Source organism: Rattus rattus, chromosome 2 (assembly GCF_011064425.1).
Source record: "Rattus rattus isolate New Zealand chromosome 2, Rrattus_CSIRO_v1, whole genome shotgun sequence".
In the NCBI taxonomy this organism is placed as follows: domain Eukaryota; kingdom Metazoa; phylum Chordata; class Mammalia; order Rodentia; family Muridae; genus Rattus; species Rattus rattus.
Genome location: NC_046155.1, coordinates 154053726 through 154074698, shown reverse-complemented (window position 1 = coordinate 154074698; position 20973 = coordinate 154053726). Strand labels below are relative to the sequence as shown.

General features: G+C 50.3%; 1 protein-coding gene across 1 annotated transcript; it reads left to right on the top strand.

Moving 5' to 3' along the window:
• Positions 1 to 185: 185 nt before the first annotated feature.
• On the top strand, positions 186 to 20113 carry Gys1 (glycogen synthase 1). The gene is made up of 16 exons (XM_032893646.1): positions 186 to 513; positions 1886 to 2067; positions 3606 to 3797; positions 4895 to 5080; positions 5287 to 5431; positions 7147 to 7264; positions 7632 to 7752; positions 8286 to 8392; positions 9364 to 9423; positions 9510 to 9588; positions 12308 to 12421; positions 12665 to 12791; positions 15652 to 15747; positions 15828 to 15991; positions 18319 to 18399; positions 18539 to 20113. Exons 1-16 carry the CDS (start codon positions 396 to 398, stop codon positions 18863 to 18865), a joined length of 2217 nt encoding a protein of 738 aa, XP_032749537.1. The 5' UTR covers positions 186 to 395; the 3' UTR covers positions 18866 to 20113.
• Positions 20114 to 20973: the final 860 nt, after the last annotated feature.

Here is a 20973-nt window from a genome sequence, read left to right as displayed (position 1 = left end):
CAATCATGTTCATGCTGCGTAGCAACAAGCCCCGCCTCCTGCAGCTCCTTGGGAGGCTCCGGCCAAAGAAACTGGATCCCATCCGCCAATAAGAACACGCAATAGCCCCCGCCCCCCAGTCGCCGACCAATCGTGCTAGACCAGCAGGGTGGGCAGTGCCTCCTGGCGGCCACGAGGCTTCACTGCAGCTGCCCTCCCGATTCAGTGTCGCCGCTCACCCTACCTGAGTCGGAGTGCTCTGGGGCGGGGGTGCGGTCGTGCAATAGGAAGCAGAGCGCCTTGCAAGCTTCCCGTAGGACACCCGTTAACCCGACCGGTCACCAAGTCTGGTGCATTCCCAGCCGACCTCTCGGGTTTCCATTTTTGGTGCTCGAAGTCCCCTGCCCGCAGTAGCCATGCCTCTCAGCCGCAGTCTCTCTATGTCCTCGCTTCCAGGATTGGAAGACTGGGAGGATGAATTCGACCCGGAGAACGCAGTGCTTTTCGAGGTGGCCTGGGAGGTGGCCAACAAGGGTGAGAACATCAGCGTCGGTCCCTTGACCAAGGAGGGAAGGCGAGGATGGGGGCCTGAAACTCCGATTCGGACGGGGACAGAGCTACGTGGAGGACTCTTGGGTCCTGGGAAAAGCGCCTGTGACTTCTGTGTCCTTGTGGAGGGGCTGGAGTAGGCGTCCTAGGCCCTGGGGGGAAGGGACAAGAGACTACTCTTAAGATGGAAGGAGGCTTCAGGTTCTGCAAACTAGGGAAGAGGGCACTCAGAAAAATTCCTGGGTCTTGGAGGGAGGTTTTCGAGGGCCGGGAGACCTGGGATCTAAAAGAGGAAGGAATTAATGGGTCTAAGCCCAGGGGCACTGGAACTTTTGGGTCTGTGGTCCAGAGGATTGGACTGTGAAGTAGGAGTGCTCCTAAAAGTTGAGATTAATGGATTTTCCAGGAAGCGTGGCATACCAGACCCAGTGTAAAGCTGAGAGGGGTCTGGAAACTCAAATTCTTAGATCCAAAGTGGGAAAGAGTTGGGAACTTGAATGCTGAGTTTGAAGAAGCCCAGGGCCTAAGCCATGGCCTCCTACATGGAGAGGTGCCTCCCTGAGAATTGAGAAAACTGGAAGTCCTAAGTTGGTCTGGGAATGGGCCCTAGGATGGGAGGAACCCACCCACAGCCTAGAGTCATATGTGTGGGTGTCTAAGACCACTAGCTTCTTGCTTATGAGAAGGCCGGGTTGGAATCCCCAGGAGCTGGGCCTTGTGGATCTGAATGTTTCCTTTTCTGGATCTTGGGGGAGAAAGAGACTGGGTCTCTCTCTCTCAATATGTTGGGATATGGCAGACTCAGTGCTGTGTGCTGCCAGGGTCCTGGTTTCAGGTGAGGAAGCTGAGGACCCAGATTTCTAAATCTGAGGTGGGGTCACGGGAGGAGCAGGGCCCAGCATGCCTGTGTCCTAGCCCTGGGAGAGCATTCTTAGGGCCCCTGAAGATGAGGAATATTAAGTCCAGCTTTGCTTAGGTAACTGAGGGTAGCAGATGGGGCCATGCACCATTCTTCCCAGTGCATCTGAAAGCTGGGACCTTTAGAGCCTGGGTACTTCCAGCTCCTAATTCTCTAAGACTTAGAGGGCTTCCTGTCCCATGACCAGGAGTCTAACTGGAGCCTGCTCCTTTCTCAGCATCCCCATCTCAGTCCCCTTTCTCCATAAACCCAAGAGGGCTATCCTCGGTTTGCTTCTCCATGACCCTAGCCTCCAGCCCCTGCCCTCTCTGATTCCCAAGCATGGGTTGCAGCCCATCTTCTACCCCAACGCTACCCACACACTTCTTGTTACTCACCGGGTCTCAAAGCTATGGACCAACGGTGGGGTTGTCTGTCCTTTTGCACTTTGGCCCACAGTGGGTGGCATCTACACTGTGCTGCAGACGAAGGCGAAGGTAACCGGGGATGAATGGGGTGACAACTACTATCTGGTGGGACCATACACGGAGCAGGGTGTGAGGACGCAGGTAGAGCTCCTGGAGCCCCCAACTCCTGAACTGAAGAGGACTCTGGATTCCATGAACAGCAAGGGCTGTAAGGTGGGACACAACCCTACCCAGGGGGGTGGGAACTGCCAGCAGGAGCCTAGCCACAGGCCAAGAGAAGGTGGAATGGAAGCAGGAGGCATAGACAGCTATGGGTAGGCGCTTTCCCAGCCAATTAGGGAAGAAAGCGGTAGACAGGATAGGATCTGGAGAAGTAGGCCAGTGGGTACCGGATGTCCGAAAGGCCAGATGGATGGAGATGGATCTCAGCTGAGATTCTCAGACCCAGAGGGTAGAAACAAGCTGGAGCAAGGCAGAAGGACAGCCAGAGCTAGATGTCATGTGCACACCAGCACTAAGGGGGTCCTAAGCAGGAGGATTTCTGTGTGTTCTAGGCTAGTCTGGACTACAAGAAGACTCAAAATAAATTTAAAATATAGACAGGCAAGGGGTTGGGGATTTAGCTCAGTGGTAGAGCGCTTGCCTAGCAAGCGCAAGGCCCTGGGTTCGGTCCCCAGCTCCGAAAAAAAAGAAAAGGGAAAAAAAAATATAGACAGGCAAAAAGATGGAATAGAGATGAAGAGAGGAGAAACACGGAAAGAGTCTGAGAGGAGCAGATCCACGAACCAAAGAGGAAGGGGCGTGGCTCAGTGGTGGAGCTCCTACCTAGAATCCCCCAGTGAGGGGCAGGGTGCGTGGCTCAGTGGTCTAGTCCCTGCCTTGAACCCTCAATGAGGGATTAGGGGTGTGGCCTAGTAGGAAAGTCCTTGCCTAATCCCTCAATGGGCGTCTGGGGTTATAGCTCAGTGGTAGAGCCCCTGCCTAGCGTGGTCTGTGGGTTTCATGCTGAGAACTACAAAGAGAAGCCTGATGGTCCCAGCACTCAAGAGGCAGAGGCAGGTGGATCTCTGAATTTGAAAAACTACAGAGTGAGTTTCAGGACAGTCAAGGTTACACAAAGAACCCCCCTCCCCTACCCCCCAAAAGAAAGAACTACAAGGGGGAAAGCCAGAAGAGAGGGAAAGTGAGACTGAGGAAGCCCGAAGAGTGCGAAGAGTGCGTGGGAAGACGAGTGCAGAGGCTCCGCCTACTCACAGCCTATGTTTGGGGTGGGCTCCAGCATCCAGTCAGGCCAGACCATGTCCCTACGGGACCCCAGAGTGGCCACATCCCTCCCCCAGGGCAGCTGTTCCTAATAATAGACCCCCTCCCAGCAAAAGGGCAGACAACAGCTGGGAGGGGGAGGGGCACCCCAGTGAGGCTCTGGCAGGACCAAGCCAGGTTGGGACAGAGTTAGATCAATGGCCTGGAGCCATACCTGTGGTCTCAGGAGGAAAATGGCTAATGGGGACTGAAATAGAACATCGAGTTTTAGGAACGTTGCAATGGGTTGGAAGGTGCAGTCCTGGCTGATAGACACGTGACAGCCGCTGGGGCGAGGAGAAAGGTAGTAGGCGGAGTTACAGAAGGCCACAGATGAGGCAGTGGGTGAGGGAAACGCGAACCGGGTGAGCTCAGTTACCAGGCTGGGGAAAGAAGACTGTGAGGAATGCGGGCGAGGTCTTCTGAGCCTCCCTTTGCCTCTCCCTCAGGTGTATTTTGGGCGTTGGCTGATCGAGGGGGGACCCCTAGTGGTGCTCCTGGATGTAGGGGCCTCAGCCTGGGCCCTGGAGCGCTGGAAGGGTGAACTTTGGGACACCTGCAACATCGGGGTACCCTGGTACGACCGTGAGGCCAATGACGCCGTCCTGTTTGGTTTCCTCACCACCTGGTTCCTGGGTGAGGTAGGCCCTACTACAGACCCCACCTCGCCTTTCTACCCAGACTTGAAACTCTAATCATCCTCACCCCTTGGGCCAGAGGGTGGGCTTCCCCCGGGAATTCTGGGAATTGTACACTCTTTTAATCCAAGGATCAACTCTGAAAGGAGTCTAGCTTCTTTTCTCAGAGACCAGACGTGCCAACCTCAAGTTCATTTATCCTAATCGTCCAGGTGTAAACACATTGTAGCACTCATTGTCTCCAGGGAGCCGGGTCAGTAGAGGGCTAGGTCCCGGGGAATTCTGGGAGTTGCGCTCTAGTTTAATATCCATTACCGTTAAGCACTCGGGGAGGCTTTTGATACTTACCAACCTTGAGAACCAGGAATCTCGGCTTTCCCCACCCCAAACACATTCTAGAATTTTTAAAAAGAAGTTTTAGGAAACTTAATTGGAATGCCTTAGGACAAATAGGAGCTGCTCGATTGAAAGAAATCTGGGAGTTTTTTGGTTTTTTTTTTTTTTTTTTTTTTTTTTTTTTCGAGCTGGGGACCGAACCCAGGGCCTTGCGCTTCCTAGGCAAGCGCTCTACCACTGAGCTAAACCCCAACCCCAAATCTGGGAGTTTTGGTCCTGTGTTTTGTCCATAAAAATTCTACTCCACTGATTGACATGCTGAGTCTCAGCCGGGACATGGCATGTACCTTTAATCTCGGGAGGCAGAAACAAGCAGGTCCCTGAGTTCAAGGCCAGCCTGGTCTACGAAGTCAGGTCCAGGACATCTGGAGCTGTTCCACAGAGAAATTCTGTCTTGAAAAACCAAAAGAAAAAGAATAAAAGACCAAGTCCCTGGAATTGCGACCAGGACTTGGGGTGTTGTTCCTTCTAGTTCAACTTTTCCAGAATTCAGGCATTGTCAAAAAACAAACCAAAACAAAAACAAAAAATTTCCCATCAACCTCTGGGGATGAGGTCAGCTGGTTTTAGCCCTTTGTGGGAATGCTGCCTGCTCTGCGTAATGGCAGGCTTACCTCTCCCCTGCTTTCTTGTCCAAGATGGGATTGCTGCTGGTTCCTTTTGTGCCGTGTGCAAACACTGACCCTGACCCTGTTTCCCCATAGTTCCTGGCCCAGAATGAAGAGAAGCCATATGTGGTCGCCCACTTCCATGAATGGTTGGCAGGCGTTGGTCTGTGTCTGTGCCGAGCCCGGCGTTTGCCGGTGGCAACCATCTTCACCACTCACGCCACGCTGCTGGGTCGCTACCTATGTGCTGGTGCCGTGGACTTCTACAACAACCTGGAGAATGTGAGCTGCGAGTGTAGGAGACTCTGTTGTGGGACAGCCCAAAACCCTGGCAGGGAATCATGCTAAGAGTCCAGGCTCCCCGCCCTTCCACCATCAGACATAGGGGCAGACCCTGGCCCTCCTCCTTCAGACCCAATTCCAACCTCCCTAAGCCCCTATTCTTACCCTGGTCCTCTTAACACTGACTTTGCTCCCTTCCTACCCAGTTCAATGTAGACAAGGAAGCAGGCGAGAGGCAGATCTATCACCGGTACTGCATGGAGCGGGCAGCAGCCCACTGTGCCCATGTCTTCACTACGGTGTCCCAGATCACCGCGATTGAGGCTCAACACCTCCTCAAGAGGAAACCAGGTAGGGTCTGAACTGTGGTCCCTACATGTGGCTGAGGTAAGAGGCTCTATGCCACGTTCGATACCCAATATCATTTTTTTTTTTTTTTCTTTTTTTTTTTTTTTTTTCGGAGCTGGGGACCCCAATATCATTTTTACCCCAGAGAACAGAACAGCAACTCCCGTAAGTCCTGGGTTGAGATGGTAACTCGGAAATGAAGCTGGCTGACTCCGTGTCGGGGAGGATGGATAATAAGAGCTATAGTTTTATTCATTCTGATTTTATGAATAGCTAATATGTATGCTGATCCGCTGAAAGGAATGCAAATATTGTGGGCTTTATTTTTAAATAAAGTAAACTTGAAACTAGGTTTGCCCATCCTGCCCCATGTGCTCCTAAGTCTTGGCCCTAGGTCCCGATGAGGGTTGTAATTTTTTGTTAACCTGTTATAATTTCGTGTGAGTGTGTGTGTGTGTGTGTGTGTGTGTGTGTGTGTCTGTGTGTTGTGTGTATGTGTGTGTGCGTGCTCGGTGTGCATGTGCATGTGTGTGCACGGCGTGTTCTCAGAGGGCAGAGGAGGCCTTGGATCCTGATCTTCAGCTACAGTTGCAAGCATTGTTAGCCACCCCAGCTGCACGCTGCAAGAGAGCAGTAAGCTCATTTGACTGCGGAGCCATTTCTCCAGCCCCAACAGGGTCTCCATTGAACCTGAAGTTCACTATTTTGGTGAGGCCGTGTAAGTTCCCAGGACCCACCTGTCTTCCCCCACCCCCACGCTGGGGTTCCAGGCACATTTAACCATGGCCAGCTTTTATTGAATGTGCTGGGTCTGATCTTGGATCTTCTGTTGTTATAAAACATTCTTTATAGAGGCTTCTATTTTCATAAGCATAGCTCTCCGTACCTCAGCTCTTGCAGGTGGACAGTGCTGTGGGGATCTGATCTACTCAGGAACTCTGGGAGGTGTAGTTTTCCATCTGTCCTTCTCCCATTCTGACACAGGAACTGAAAATACCCCTGCTCCGCTTCTCCCAAGATATACCCCCACCACCACCACCACCACCACCACCACCCCCCACCACCACCACCCCCTGAGCCACGGTCTTACTATGTAGCTCTGCGGTAGCCTTGATAAACATACCCTGTTACACTTGGTTCACAATGCAGTTGTCTTCATGCCTCTTTTAGGATTCAACCATTTCTCCCTGTGTGTGTACGTGTGTGTGTGTGTGTGTGTGTGTGTACATGTGTGTGTGTACATGTGTGTGTGTACATGTGTGTGTGCATGTCTGAGTGTATGAAAACTGGTTGCTTTTCTGGAGAACCCAGGTGCAGTTTCCAGAACCCACACGGCAGCTTACATGGTAGCATATATATTCCATCTATCATACTGATACCAGGCGACCTAACCACCTCTTCTGGCCTCCACAGGCAACAGGCACACATATGGTACACAGACATACACGCAGGCAGAACCACTATACACATAAAATATAATAAAAAAATCTAAAACATAAAATAAAAAAAAGTAAGAGACAGCTCGAAAAAAAAAAAAAAAAAAAAAGAAAGAGTAAGAGGTCAAAGGCGGCATTGAATCAGTCTCCATGGAGCTGAGTTCACTAAAGGGCCATCAAAACTGTGACATTGTGAAAGGAAAGTCACCTCCCCTTCCTTTTGTGCCAATGACATTGATCATAATAAAGAAATGAAGCATGGGCCCTTCTCCCCAATCCTAGATATTGTGACCCCCAATGGACTAAATGTGAAGAAGTTCTCTGCTATGCACGAATTCCAGAACCTTCATGCTCAGAGCAAGGCACGAATCCAGGAGTTTGTGCGTGGCCATTTTTATGGGTACGTGGGCCAGACGGCTAAGAGAGGAGGACAGGGGGTGAGACTCCTGGGTCTGAGGAGGAGGGCTATGGTCAGGACCCCAAGCTCTGAGGAGAGAAGACTCCTGAGTCTCAGGGGAGAGGGTGAGGTTTGGATTCCTTGGTCCTTTGGTTCTAGACAGTTATGGTCTTCATTATTTCTTGATATTTAGAGCTGTGGGATGGGAACTAGGGTAAATAGCCATCCAAGAAGAAAATCCTACGTTTGCTTGTACCCCTCTGATACCCGAGCGTTGTAAAAACGTCCTTGGGCCCCGTGGCTTCTGGGGTTTGTTGGTGTCAGCACAGAGTTAGGAGCCTGGGACTCACGCTCTCCTGTGGCTCCTTAGGCACCTGGACTTCAACCTAGACAAGACTTTGTATTTCTTTATCGCTGGACGCTATGAGTTTTCCAACAAGGGAGCTGATGTATTCCTGGAGGCGTTGGCCCGGCTCAACTACCTGCTCAGAGTAAGGCCCGGTTGGCCGGTGGAACAGTGAGAGGGGAGCTGGAGAGGGAAATGGTCGCCTGGCTGGGGAGAACAGAGACCCGAGAGGTGGTTGTGGAAACCCTTGGGTGGGAGTAGAGCATAGATTCCCAGAGAGATCAGAAGTGAGATCTGGTGGCCTGTGCCTGTCATCCCAGCACCTGGGAGGCTGAAGCAGAAGGATCAAAAATTCAAGGTCAGCTTTTGTCTATAGAATGAGCTCAAGGTCAGTCTGGACAATTCTGAGATGCTGTGTCACAATAAAAACCAGTCTGGGGGCATGGTTCATTGGTAGTGCACTTGTAATGGAGGGCTCAGTGGTAGATCCCCTTCCTAGAATTGCCCAGTGAGGGGGAAGGAGTATGGCTCAGTGGTAAAACACCTACCTATGTAGGAGACTTTGACTTTAATCTCCCATAAAATTATGAGAAAAAAAAAAAATCAGAAGTCCCATAATTCTTAGCAGCAATGACTGAGTGTCCAGCATTCTGACGTCCCTCTCATCCCCACCCCCAGGTGAATGGCAGCGAGCAAACTGTTGTGGCATTCTTTATCATGCCGGCTCGGACCAACAACTTCAACGTGGAAACCCTGAAGGGCCAAGCCGTACGCAAACAGCTATGGTCAGCATTCCTCAGCCAGGACCCCGTGGGCCCCATATCTGCTGTGTCCATGGGCTTATCTCTCTCTGGCTATCTCTGACAAGATCAGGATTCCTAGTGAACTCCTCACTTAGAGCATGTGGCCTGGCTACACCAGTGTGAGCACGTGACCAGGGCAGACATCACACAGCGAGGTTTCTGTCCTGACCCCTTGTTATTTAGCTGAACCACCACTTCCTCACGGAGTCTATTTCCTTCTCCCTGAAACCTACCTGATCATTGCTCTCTAGTCTCTGAGTATCTACCACGAGGCAGGCACTGCTCTAAGCCCTGGGAACTGCAGATATACGTGTTCAAGAACTGGGGGAGAGCACTGAGACATAGACTGGGTGTGGTGGTCTATTTCTCTAATCCCAACACTTGGGGAGTGGAGGCGGGAGGGTCAGAAGTTCAAGGTCATAGTGAGCAGCATACTGAGGCCAGGCTCACGGGACGTGGATGGAGGCAGTTTAGAGAGAGAGAAGAGACCAGTGTGGTTGGGTCAGCGTGTCCCTGGTAGAATCATAAGTCATGAGACAGTAGGGTGGCAGTCTTTCCGAGCTTGTGTGCCAGGATGTTCTTCTCAGAATATTATTCCTCCTGTTGATAAGACAGGGCCTGTGAGCACTGTGTCCAAGACTCATCCTAACAATAGCTGACATTTCTGGAAGGCTCTCTGTGTGCTGGGCTTTCCCTGACGTCTCAGATGCCTCTCTGCAGCCTCCTGAGGTTGACTCTATTTTTACACTCATCCTGTAGATGAGTCACTGAAGTTGGAGAGGAAAGGCCACCTAGGGCAGCCACACACCCCAAGGAACACAAGCAGACCCCACACCTCCCCTTTGTGGTCCCCCGGGGCATGGATTCTGAGCCCAGACTCGGTTTCTCTGCTGCCCACAAAGCCTGACAGCACACGGTGGCTGGTGATGTGATATTGTTCCTCTGCATTCCAGGGACACAGCCAATACAGTCAAGGAGAAATTTGGGAGGAAGCTCTACGAATCCCTATTAGTGTGAGTGCCAGCCCTGGCTCTGCTCCCATGGTTCCCCTGACCGGTCCTGTCACTTCATTCTAAAATGCTTGCCCGTCCCCTTGCAGGGGTAGCCTCCCCGACATGAACAAGATGCTGGACAAGGAGGACTTCACTATGATGAAGAGAGCCATCTTTGCGACTCAGGTATGGTCTTCACCCCTAAGCAGAGTGCCGAGCAGTCCTGGCATTTGCTGGGCCTCTTGCTGCAAAGGCTTCTGGGGGTTCTGTTCTCTTCAGTGGCCCTTTAGAGAGGGTCCAGTTCTGAAATCCAGAGAAATGTCAAAAAGGGTAAGAAGGTTTATTCTGGAGCCAAGTATGACCTAAGCAAAGATGGTAACCGGCTTTTCATGATAACAGAACAAAGAAAGTAATGAATGAAGGCTCCTTTTTAAAATACATTGCTGGAGGGGGGTTCCCCTTCTCAGAGGAAAGGGGATGGGGAGGGAGGGAGGGATGGTGGGAGGAGAGGGGGGCTGACATTGGGATGTGAAGTGAGTAAATAATTTAAAAGGATACCCTGCTGGAGACATCAGGGTAAGAAGGGGTACAGGAAAGGGGGACATCTCAGCTCTAGGTCAAAAATACTGTCTGGGCGCATTTCTAGTCTTGGTGACAACTAGGGTTTCGTTAAGTTCCTGCACCCCAAAAGGTTTTAAGATCAGAGGCAGGTAGCAAGGCGTGGAGGGGGGCTGAATTAGACCAAGATAAGCTTTTGTTGGTGGTGGTGGCCATGTGTTGTTGCTGTTTGTTTTGTTTTTGAAGACTGGGTTTCTCAGTGCAGCCCTGGCTCTCCTGAAACTGTCTCTGTAGACCAGGTTGACCTTGAACTCAGATCCGCCTGTCTCTGCCTTGGGAGTGGAGTGCTGGGATGTGTGCTACCCCACCTACCTTTTTTTTTTTTTTAAATATTTATTTTATTATGTAATTATGTGAAGTATACTGTAGCTGTCTTCAGACACACCAGAAGAGGGCATCAGATCTCATTACAGATGGTTGTGAGCCACCATGTGGTTGCTGGGATTTGAACTCAGGACCTCTGGAAGAGCAGTCAGTGCTCTTAACTGCTGAGCCACTCTCAGCCCCACCCCACCTACCTTTATTTTCATGAGATAAAGTCTAATTAGACTCTAGACCTGTCATATTCCAGCATCTCCACACTCAGCCAGCCCTACAGAAGGTTGTTACGGTCTCTTTAGTGCACCCGAGGTTCAGAAGCCTCCCAGGTGACAGCTTCTGTTCCTGCTACCCCAGGGCATGGTGAAAATGGTAGTTTAAAGGGCCTTTAGGAGATAGGATCCACGCAAGCCAATTTCCTGCTATTTCCTGAAGAGCACCGGAATACTCCCGAGAGCCACTAGAGAGCCACTATTCGCTGTCCTAGAACTCGGTCTGTAGAGCAAGTCTCAAACAGAGATCCACCCACCTCTTCTTCCCCAGTCCTGGGATTAAGGCTGCACTACCAAGCCCAGCTCCACGGCTGTGTCTTACCTCCCACAGAACCCTCTGATTCCTGAGGTTGGAATTAAAAGGACAGGGAACTTTAGGAAGATGTGGCTCCCAAAATGAGAACTACAACTCCCATCAGCTCTTGGGACGTTTTGTGTTATATTGACAGACTTCCTTTGCCCCTGAGGCTTTTGGGAGTTAGAGTTCATTTATTCCCTGTAGGTCAAGGGACCAGTACCTATGGTTGGCATTGATGAGGCTGAGTTTTGAAATCTAGACAGCTAACGTGCACTAATGAGGTAGAATGTTCTTTTGGACAAAATATTTTTGAAGTTACGAAGCTGGCTTTATCCATGAAGAAGCCTAACCAGGGGCTGTTGGGAGTTGTGGTTTTCACCCTCATATACCATCAAGGAGTGGGCCCTTTAATGACATGATGATGGAAAGTTGTAAAGAGATTGTCATAAAAGAGAGGGCTGGGATTGTTGGTCAGCCTGTCTTTGCATTGTAGCTGTGACTTATGGCATTGTGCTTCCCTTCCCTGTGGGGGTGGGGTGGGGTGGTGGCAGTGATAGTGATGGTAGTGATGGTAAGGTCTGAATCCTCATAAGAAAACTGCAACTCCCAGCTGTCCTTGTAGTTTGCTATCAAATGGGTATAGCTCTCTACTTGGCTGGGGTATTTACAATTCTTTTTTTTTTTTTTTTTTTTTTTTGGAGCTGGGGACCCAACAGGGCCTTGCGGTTGCTAGGCATGCGCTCTACCACTGAGCTAAATCCCCAACCCCAAAGATTTATTTATTTACTTAATGTATATAAGCACACTGTCACTGACTTCAGACACACCAGAAGAGGGCATCAGATCTCATTACAGATGGTTGTGAGCCACCATGTGGTTGCTGGGAATTGAACTCAGGACCTCTGGAAGAGCAGTCGGTGCTCTTAACCACTGAGCCATCTCTCCAGTGTGTTTACAATTCTTTAGAGCGTTTTTTTTTTTTTTTTTTTTTTTCCCCCTGGGGGGGGGGGAGGGGGGGAGCAGAGCCAGCATTCTGCTGCCATTCTGGTTTATGTTACGAGGAGATTACATCAGCCAGGATGGCAAAGAAGTCACGTGGAGGCTTCCATCTTGGTGAACTTCCTTGAGTCTTCTTTATTGACAGACAAGACTGTATAACTAAACACAGACATTTCCTCATTAGCTGTGGTGTGCCTTAAGAGCACTCTGCCTCAATTTAGCTGGGAATTTTTTGTTGTTGTTGTTTTGCTTTGGTTTTTGCTCATGATAGTTATAAGCTGGGCTCCAGTCATGAATATGTTAACCTCTGTTGGTAGTTTCTTCAGATCCTTGGCACCATGACAGCCCAGGAACAAGAGTAAATCCTCCCCTGACCCCACCTCACTTCTGATTTCTACAGCGGCAGTCTTTCCCACCTGTGTGTACCCACAACATGCTGGATGACTCCTCAGACCCCATCTTGACCACAATCCGACGAATCGGCCTTTTCAACAGTAGTGCGGACCGTGTGAAGGTGAGGGCTGTCCAGGAATTGGTGGGGTGTGGCAGGGGAAACATCTTCCCTGGACAATCACACTTCTCATCTACCTAGTTTGTTGACCGCCCTGTGTAGAGAGAACCCTGGCTTCCAAAGCCAAATGAATTAAGTTTAAGTCTTTAGCTTGTTGTCGACCTGCTGTGCGTTCCATAGAAATGTACCCTCTCTGGGTTACTCTAGGTGGCTAGAAGTAGCTAAGGCCTTCTCCTCTCTCTACAGGTGATTTTTCACCCAGAATTCCTTTCTTCCACAAGCCCTCTGCTCCCCGTGGACTATGAAGAGTTCGTGCGTGGATGTCACCTTGGAGTCTTCCCCTCCTACTATGAGCCCTGGGGCTACACACCGGGTGAGTGCAGGAGGCAAGGGCTGGCAGACTGCTGGGGTCTTGTCCAGTTCCGGCATGAACCTGCAACGTGTCACCTCAGTGTAGTCGTTCTCGTGTTCGAGTTTGTAACACAGATGTCTATGGGGCTCAGAACTAGAAAATGGATGTTCATTTCTGGTCGTTGTCACTGATAACCTTGGCTCCAGTTTGCTGATGAACAGACCTTCCCTGTGGTCTCTCAGACTCGCTTTGTAGCCCAGACTGGTCTTGAACTCCTGATCTTACTTCCCCTTCCAGTCTGCTGAATCACTGTGCATGCCAGGCAAGCCCTGTACCCACTGAGCTTCCTCTTCTGGGCCCCAGTGCCTTTCGACTTCTTCTCTCCTTTCCTCTCCAGCCTTGAGCTCTGAGTTAGAATTGATTATGTGTGATTCTCCCTCACTGAGGGGAAACTGGGGATTTCCTCTTTGTATTTGTTTTTTTCAGGCCTGCTTGTTTTCTGATCCCCAAGCTGGCCTCAAGCTCACTGTATCTGAGGGTGACTTTGAACTCTTGACCTTCACCTCTACTTTGCCTTGTATTGTAGACATATTCATCAATTCTAAAGATTTATTTATTTACTATACGTGAGTACACTGTAACTGTCTTCAGCCACACCAGAAGAGGGCATCGGATGCCCATTACATATGGTTGTGAGCCACCATGTGGTTGCTGGGAATTGAACTCAGGACCTCTGGAAGAGCAGTTGGTGCTCTTAACCACTGAGCCATCTCTCCAGCCCCTATTCATTAATTCTGTGCTCCAGCATGCACACACACATACTCACATTCACACACACACACACACACACACACTCTCACACTCACACCACAGTAAGTCCATTGGGCTTCCTTGCAGAGCTGGTGTGAGGGAATAATGTGGAGGGAGATGTCGGAAGGGATGACTGGAACCTCCAGAGAGTGTCTAATGTCCCCACCCCCCCTTTTCTTTTACTTCATTATTATGCTTACTCATTCATTCTTTTTAAAATATGTTTTATTAATTAATTAATTTACTTTACATCCCAATCACTGCTCCCCACCACATCCCACCCTACCCCCACTCCTGTGAGGGGACATCTACAGGTCCTGGTCTTGAGAGTCCCTTGCAAATCATCACTTTGCTCTGGTTAAGATGATAATGGAGCCAGGTGGTGGAGGTAGTACAAGCCTTTAAATTCCAGCACTCAGGAGGCAGAGGCAGGTGGGTCCATGATTTCAAGGCCAGCCTGGTCTACAGAGTGAGTTCAAGGCCAGCCAGGGCTATGCAGAGAAACCCTGTCTCAGTGGGGAAAAGTTGATAATACTTGCTGTGTTTAGAAAACTGCCATGGGGGGGTTGGGGATTTGGCTCAGTGGTAGAGCGCTTGCCTAGCAACCTCAAGGCCCTGGGTTCGGTCCCCAGCTCCGAAAAAAAGAAAGAAAGAAAAAAAAAGAAAACTGCCTAGGTTGAACTCCTGGCAATCTTTGCCTTAGCTTCCTGAACCGTGGGGTCACACACTGCTGCCATCTTTCTTTACCTCGAGTGGGCACAGCTATGAGCTGGGTGTGGTAGCACACTGGGGAAGCTGAGGCAGGAGAGTCAACATCCCACAGCCTGCCTAAGCTACACAGTAAGACCCTGTCTCAAAAGCAAACCAATTAAGGGGCACCTGGCATCAGCACCTCTAAGGATAAGTAATGGTATACAAAGGCCAGGAGGCTACGTAAGTTCAGGGCCATCCTGGGCTACATGGGTTCAGGGCCATCCTGGGCTACATGAGATCCTGTCTCAAAAAAAGAGGGGATGGAGAGATGGCTTAGCAACTAAGAATACTGTTCTTTTAGAGGACCTCGATTTGCTGGGTGTAGTAACACATCCTTTGATCCCTGTACTCAGGAGGCAGAGGCAGGTAGATCTCTGTAAATTCAAGGCCAGCCTGGTCTACACAGTCGGCTCCAGGACAGCCATAGCTACATGGTGTGAGACCTTGTCTCAAGAAAGCCAAAAATATGAGCTTATGAGATAGTTCAGAAGTTAAGAGCACTGACTGCTCCTCCAGAGGTCCTGAGTTCAAAGCCCAGCAACCACATGGTGGCTCACAACCATCTGTAATGGGATCTGATGCCCTCTTCTGGTGTGTCTGAAGACAGTGACAGTGTGCTCACATATATAAAATAAATAAATCTTTAAAAACAAACAAAGCCAAAAATAAAACAGTCATAAAAAAAACCCAGATTTAATTCCTAGCACCCATATGGCTACTAACAACAGTCTGTACTTCCAGGGGGGATCCAACACTCTCTTCTGGCCTCCACAGGTGCAGCAGACAAAACCCTACACCTGTAAAAATTAAAAATTAATAAATCTTAAAACAGTAACTACAGCCAACCTATAATCATGTCATAATCTAAACAGTATACTCGGGGTTGGGGATTTAGCTCAGTGATAGAGCACTTGCCTAGCAAGCTCAAGGCCCTGGGTTCGGTCCCCAGCTCTGAAAAAAAGAAAATAGAAAAAAAAAAGAGTATACTCAGATGTGCACGTGCACGCGCTCGCGCGTGCGCGCGCGCACACACACACACACACACACACACACACACACACACATCTTAACGTCGTGATGGTTAAGTAAAGTTATTTACGTGAGCCAGAGTTGGTCAGTGTTCCATAAATAAGTAACCTCTTCATCACAAAAATTTGTCTCAGATTCACTCTCTAAGTCTCTTTGGTCCCTAGAATTGGAGAGGCCCTTGGCACCCTTGCGGCTGTAGCCAGGTGCAGTTGGTTCAGTTGCCAGCAGGTGGCGATGGAGAACCATCTCTTCCGGCCTGGCGACTGAGTAGCCTTCTTTCCCTCCACAGCGGAGTGCACTGTCATGGGTATCCCGAGCATCTCCACGAACCTCTCCGGCTTTGGCTGCTTTATGGAGGAGCACATTGCAGATCCCTCGGCTTATGGTCAGTGCAAAGGGAGAACATGGGGTTCCTGGTCCACATTTCAGACATTGTTGTTAACAAATCCCGATTCCTGCCTCTAGGCATTTACATTCTGGATCGGAGGTTCCGAAGCCTGGATGATTCATGCTCCCAGCTCACCTCCTTCCTGTACAGCTTCTGTCAGCAGAGCCGGCGACAGCGCATCATCCAGCGGAATCGCACAGAGCGATTGTCAGACCTGCTGGATTGGAAGTACCTAGGCCGGGTATGATAGATTCCCATTACTAGGCCTCCTCTGGTTCTTTAATCCCAGCACTCAGAAGGCAAAGGCAGGTGGATTTCTGTGAGTTCCAGGGCAGCCTGATCTACAGAGGGAATCCAGGACAGCTAGGGCTCTGTTGCACAGAGAAACCCTGTCTTGAAAAATCAAAAGAGAAAGAGAGAGGATGGAGATAGCCTGGTGGTACAGGCCTTAAAGCCCAAAGCTCAGGAGGCAGAGGCAACCTCGATACAAAGTGAGATCCAGGACTACATAGAGAAACAAACAAAAACAAAGAGGCTAGGGATAGGTCAGGGTTTCCTGCTTATCTTAGCTGCTGTCTCTTTAAGGAAGTGATGTCAGGCTGAAGGGACAGCTCAATGATTCAAACCCCAGCACCCACATGGCAGCTCAGAACCATCTATAACTCCAAGATCTGACCCTCTCACACAGACATACATGCAGTCAAAACACCAATGCACAAAACCAAACAAACAAAAAAGAAAGAAAGAAATTGTTGTCAGAGCTAGAGACATAGCGCTGGCTGCTCTTCCAGAAGACTAGGGTTCAGTTCCCAGCACCCACATGGTGGCTCGCAAGCATCTGTAATTCTGTTCCCAGTGGACTTGACACCCTCTCGGCTTCTCTGGGGGCCCCAGGCATACTTATGGTACATGCAGGCAAAACACCCATACACTTATCTAAAGCACTGGAAGGTGGAGATGAGAGGGGCAGGCAGTGGTGGTACCTAGCACTCTGGAAGCAAATCTCTGAGTTCAAGGCCAGCCTGGTCTAGAGTGAGTTCCATGACAGACAAGGCTACACAGGGAAACCCTGTCCCAAAAAACCAATAAAAATAAGAAAGAGAAAGGGTACTTCATGGCAAGTCCCCATCTCAGAAAACAAGGTGCAGGCCACGTGTGGGGTACGTGCCTTTAATCCCAGCACTTAACAGGCAGAGACTGTAAGTTCAAAGCCATCCTAGTCTACATAGCAAGACCCTGTCTCAAGAAAAGAAAGAAGGGGGGAGGGGCGCGTGGACAGGAGAGATCACTTGCTCTGTAATTATGAAGATGAGAAATCAGGCAGCACTCACATAACCTGGCCTCCCAGAAACACTTGGAATTCCAACTGTAAAAGATCGAATGCCATCTTCTGGTCCCCACACAGGGGCACACATACTCATACATAAATAAATAAACCTTACAAAACAAAACTCAGGATGAATTGCACCTGAGAAATGACACCAGAAATTGCCCTCTGGCCTCTGCATAGAGACACACACGCACACATACATGCACATGCATACACACATGCACATGCACCAAAAGTGAAAAGAGAACCAGGTGTTGGAGTGCCCACCTTTAATCCAAGCACTTGGAGGCAAAGACAGGTAGGTCTCTGTGAGTTTGAGGCCAGCCTCTCTTACATAGCCAGGTCTCGGACAGCCAGGGCTACATAGAGATCGATCCAGTCTCAAAAACAATAAACAAATAAATAATCAATCTAGAAATAGCATCTGGTCGGAGTTCTCGTTTGCATATACGGTGTTTGGTTTGAGGATCCACCTGTCCTGTAGTAAGGTATGACTAGAGGATTGTCCCGTGCCCAGATGGACTGTGTACATTTACATAGGACATTTGCATAGGTGAGATAACTAGCTTTGCCCCATGTGCTCATTTGCATAAAGGTGTAGCCAGTGGAGCTGAAAGTTCAAAGCCAGCTTGGGGGTATGTAGTAACTTTCCCAACTCAAAACAGAAAATACGGTAAGGTGCGGCCAGCTGTACCTATTGACCCAGGCCTATCATCCAGCTACTGGGAAGGATGAGGCCGAAAAGCCATGCTACCTATAGGGCTAGCAAGAACCAGTGTCAGCTAATGCAATTATCAAGTGAGATTTGCTGGGGACTCCAGCAGTGACGGGCAGAGGAGTGTCCACCGGCAGTGGTAGAGCAGGGAAGCTGAGCATGCCTTTAGGTTTTAGACCCTTGACTACAATCTACCACAGAAGTGGTTCAGTGGTAGAGACCCTGCCTAGTGTCCACCAGTGAAGGGGGTGGGGGTAGTGTGGCTCTTGTTTAGAAAAAAACGTGACTGGACACTGGTGGTGCATGCCTTAAATAAGTCCCAAGCACTGGGAAGGCAGAGGCAGTCAGATCTCTGTGATTTGAGGACAGCCAGAGTTATTCTACAAAGAAACTCTGAAGAAAACAAACAAAACAAAACAAACAAAGCAAACAGAAAAAAAAAAAAAAGTGGCTGGGATTTTTCTGCCAGAAGCCGGGTGTGTAACCTCTGTCCTTGACGTGGTCTGCCCTCCTTTCTGCCCAGTACTACATGTCTGCGCGCCACATGGCTCTGGCCAAGGCCTTTCCAGACCACTTCACCTATGAGCCCCATGAGGTAGATGCGGTAAGTAGAGCCGGGACCGGCGCCGGACCAGGAGTGAAGGGCTGGGGCAGGGTGATTTGGGGTTTGATGATTAGTGGGAACCTCTAGGGACTTAAATTGCATCCATTCATTCTGGTTCGTGCCTGCCCTGCGTCTGCAGACCCAGGGGTACCGTTACCCACGGCCGGCCTCCGTGCCACCGTCACCCTCACTGTCTCGACACTCCAGCCCACACCAGAGTGAGGATGAGGAAGAGCCACGAGATGGACCCCTGAGGGAAGACAGTGAGCGTTATGATGAGGAAGAAGAGGCTGCCAAGGACCGCCGCAACATCCGGGCACCCGAGTGGCCACGCCGGGCCTCTTGCTCCTCCTCCACAGGCGGCAGCAAGAGAAGCAACTCAGTGGACACTGGGCCCTCCAGCTCACTCAGTACACCCACTGAGCCCCTGAGTCCTACCAGTTCCCTGGGCGAGGAGCGCAACTAAGGCCCCACCCCCCATCCCAACCCCATTCCCTGCCTGTTCCGTGCCCCTCTCGCAGAGGGCCTATGCAGATGGGAGGGTGCCTGAACCCCACTCCAGACCCTGAGTGGGACCCTTACCCAGTGTGGTCCATAGCCCAACCTCTGTTTCAGACACTCCAGCCCTTGGAGTTCCCACACTCCACGCCGCCGTGCCTTTCTTGGATCGCAGAATTCATTCTTTATGCACTGATCTGGAGTCTCCGGGCTTAGACTGGGTCCCAGAGGCCAGGGATCTGCCCTTGTTCTTCAATGCCAGAGGTTTTAGGACACCTGGTTTATTGGTTTCCAGGCTGCTTCTTTCGTTTGATCCTATAGTCATACAGAGTATGCTATGCTCAGGCCTGCCCCCCTGGGACCACCTCATGTTAGATTCTGTGTGGCTTCCCTACAGCTGAAACAGCCAAGTTCAGAGTTAGGATATTTCAGGGATTAACATAATCGAATACCGGCTTCGAGGTAGTCAGGTGGCAGGTTGCTTGCCTAGAATGCTGGAATCCCTGGATCTAGTTCTACAACCTCATAAACCTGGTGTGGTGATCCACATCTGTAACCCCCAGCGCTCAGTAGGTAGCGGTATAAGGATCAGGCATTTAAAGGTCATCCTCTGCTACTTAGGGAGTTCAAGGCCAAGGGGGACAACATGAGACTCTGTCTCAAAAGCAAAGGTAGCCGATTGCTATGGTTCTCCATTTCAACCCAGTCTGAGATGCCAGACATGCTGCAGGGTTGGCCTCCTTGGACACGTCCCGTTCATTTCTTCAAGGAGCATGCGGAGTTGAACCAGACACCTTTCTGCCTTATTCTGGACCAGAACTTACCTTTTCCTTGGTCCAGTGTTCCCTCTAGGGAGTGCCTCTATTGAGGGCAGAATGTCTGTCAACCCCGCAACTGCTTGGCCCACTGTGAAACCACTGGGTCCTGGGTCCTGGTGACTGAAATCAGGAGTCTTGTCACTGTGCTGCACCCTGGTCCTCTTTTCCTGATACAAAAGCGAGCCCACCGGCTTCTTGAAGCCCCACGTGTACCTCGAGGCCTCTCTGCCTGCAAGCTTTGTCCTGCCCCCAGCTTCAGTGAATGGGCAGGCCCCTCCTCACGCATGCTGTGTCTGGCCCAATGCCTTTGGTTTGCATTTGGGAGGGGGAGGGCAGAAGGTGTGTGATTGGAGTGTGTTCAGAGATGAAAAAAATACAGCTGTATTTAAGAATGCCAACTGTAACTGATGTAAGCTGATGCGGTGGGCCTCCCTTCTCTGATCGTTTTAGTTTTTTCAATTAGGATCTTACCTCTAGACGGTTCAAATTTATAATAGGCCTACCTCAGCCTCTCAGTGCTGGCATTACAAGGAGCCCCAGGTTCCGCCAGATTCCAGTTCCGCTCTCACCGAGCTCCATAGTCTTCTAGCTCGGGCTTCTGTGCAGATTTGGGTTACTGTTCTGAGATCACAGTGCTGCCGTCAGCAAAAGTACATCTGACTGCTTGCATAGATTTGAGATACACGTGCCAAGCGCTGGCTCCAGTAACCTTGGGTAGGAGGTGGCTGACATGGGAGATGCACGGGGCAATCAGTGAAAGGCAACAGAGTCCCTCAGCAGAGTCAACCTAACAGAAATCAGGTTCCAGCCCTGGGACTTTGGTAACAGCTTTCCTTTTGAACATCATTGTCAGAATCCCTTTGGCAGGTTCTCAGGACCCTGGGACCTCTGCATGACTGAGTCCTTGCTTTAATCCCTAGACCCTCCCATTATCAATCTCGTAAAGGAGTAGAAAGCTATAGTTCTATTGGGTCATTTTCCTGTCCACTGCTTCACCCAGAGCAAAGGTTACATATCATGAGGCTTCATACAACCCTTGGATTCTTTTTAACCCAACAGTCTGAGCTGACACAGCAGGGTTGTCCAGTGCCCCACACCCCACAACTTCCCATGTCTCTAAGCCCTTTGTTCCCATTTGTGCAATGGTCCCAAGTTTCACATCCTCTTTTTGATGGACCCCAGCACCCAGTGACCATAGCTGCCCTACCCACCAGTGTATGCCTTCACTGGCATTCACCAGAACCCAGGCTTCAGGTTG

Excerpts from the sequence above, each read along its gene's own strand:
- Gys1 (XM_032893646.1), top strand. The coding sequence starts at position 396 with ATGCCTCTCAGCCGCAGTCTCTCTATGTCCTCGCTTCCAGGATTGGAA. Across the intron at positions 2,068-3,605 it reads TGAACAGCAAGGGCTGTAAG|GTGTATTTTGGGCGTTGGCT; the intron begins GTGGGACACAAC and ends CCTCTCCCTCAG. Across the intron at positions 7,265-7,631 it reads GTGCGTGGCCATTTTTATGG|GCACCTGGACTTCAACCTAG; the intron begins GTACGTGGGCCA and ends GTGGCTCCTTAG.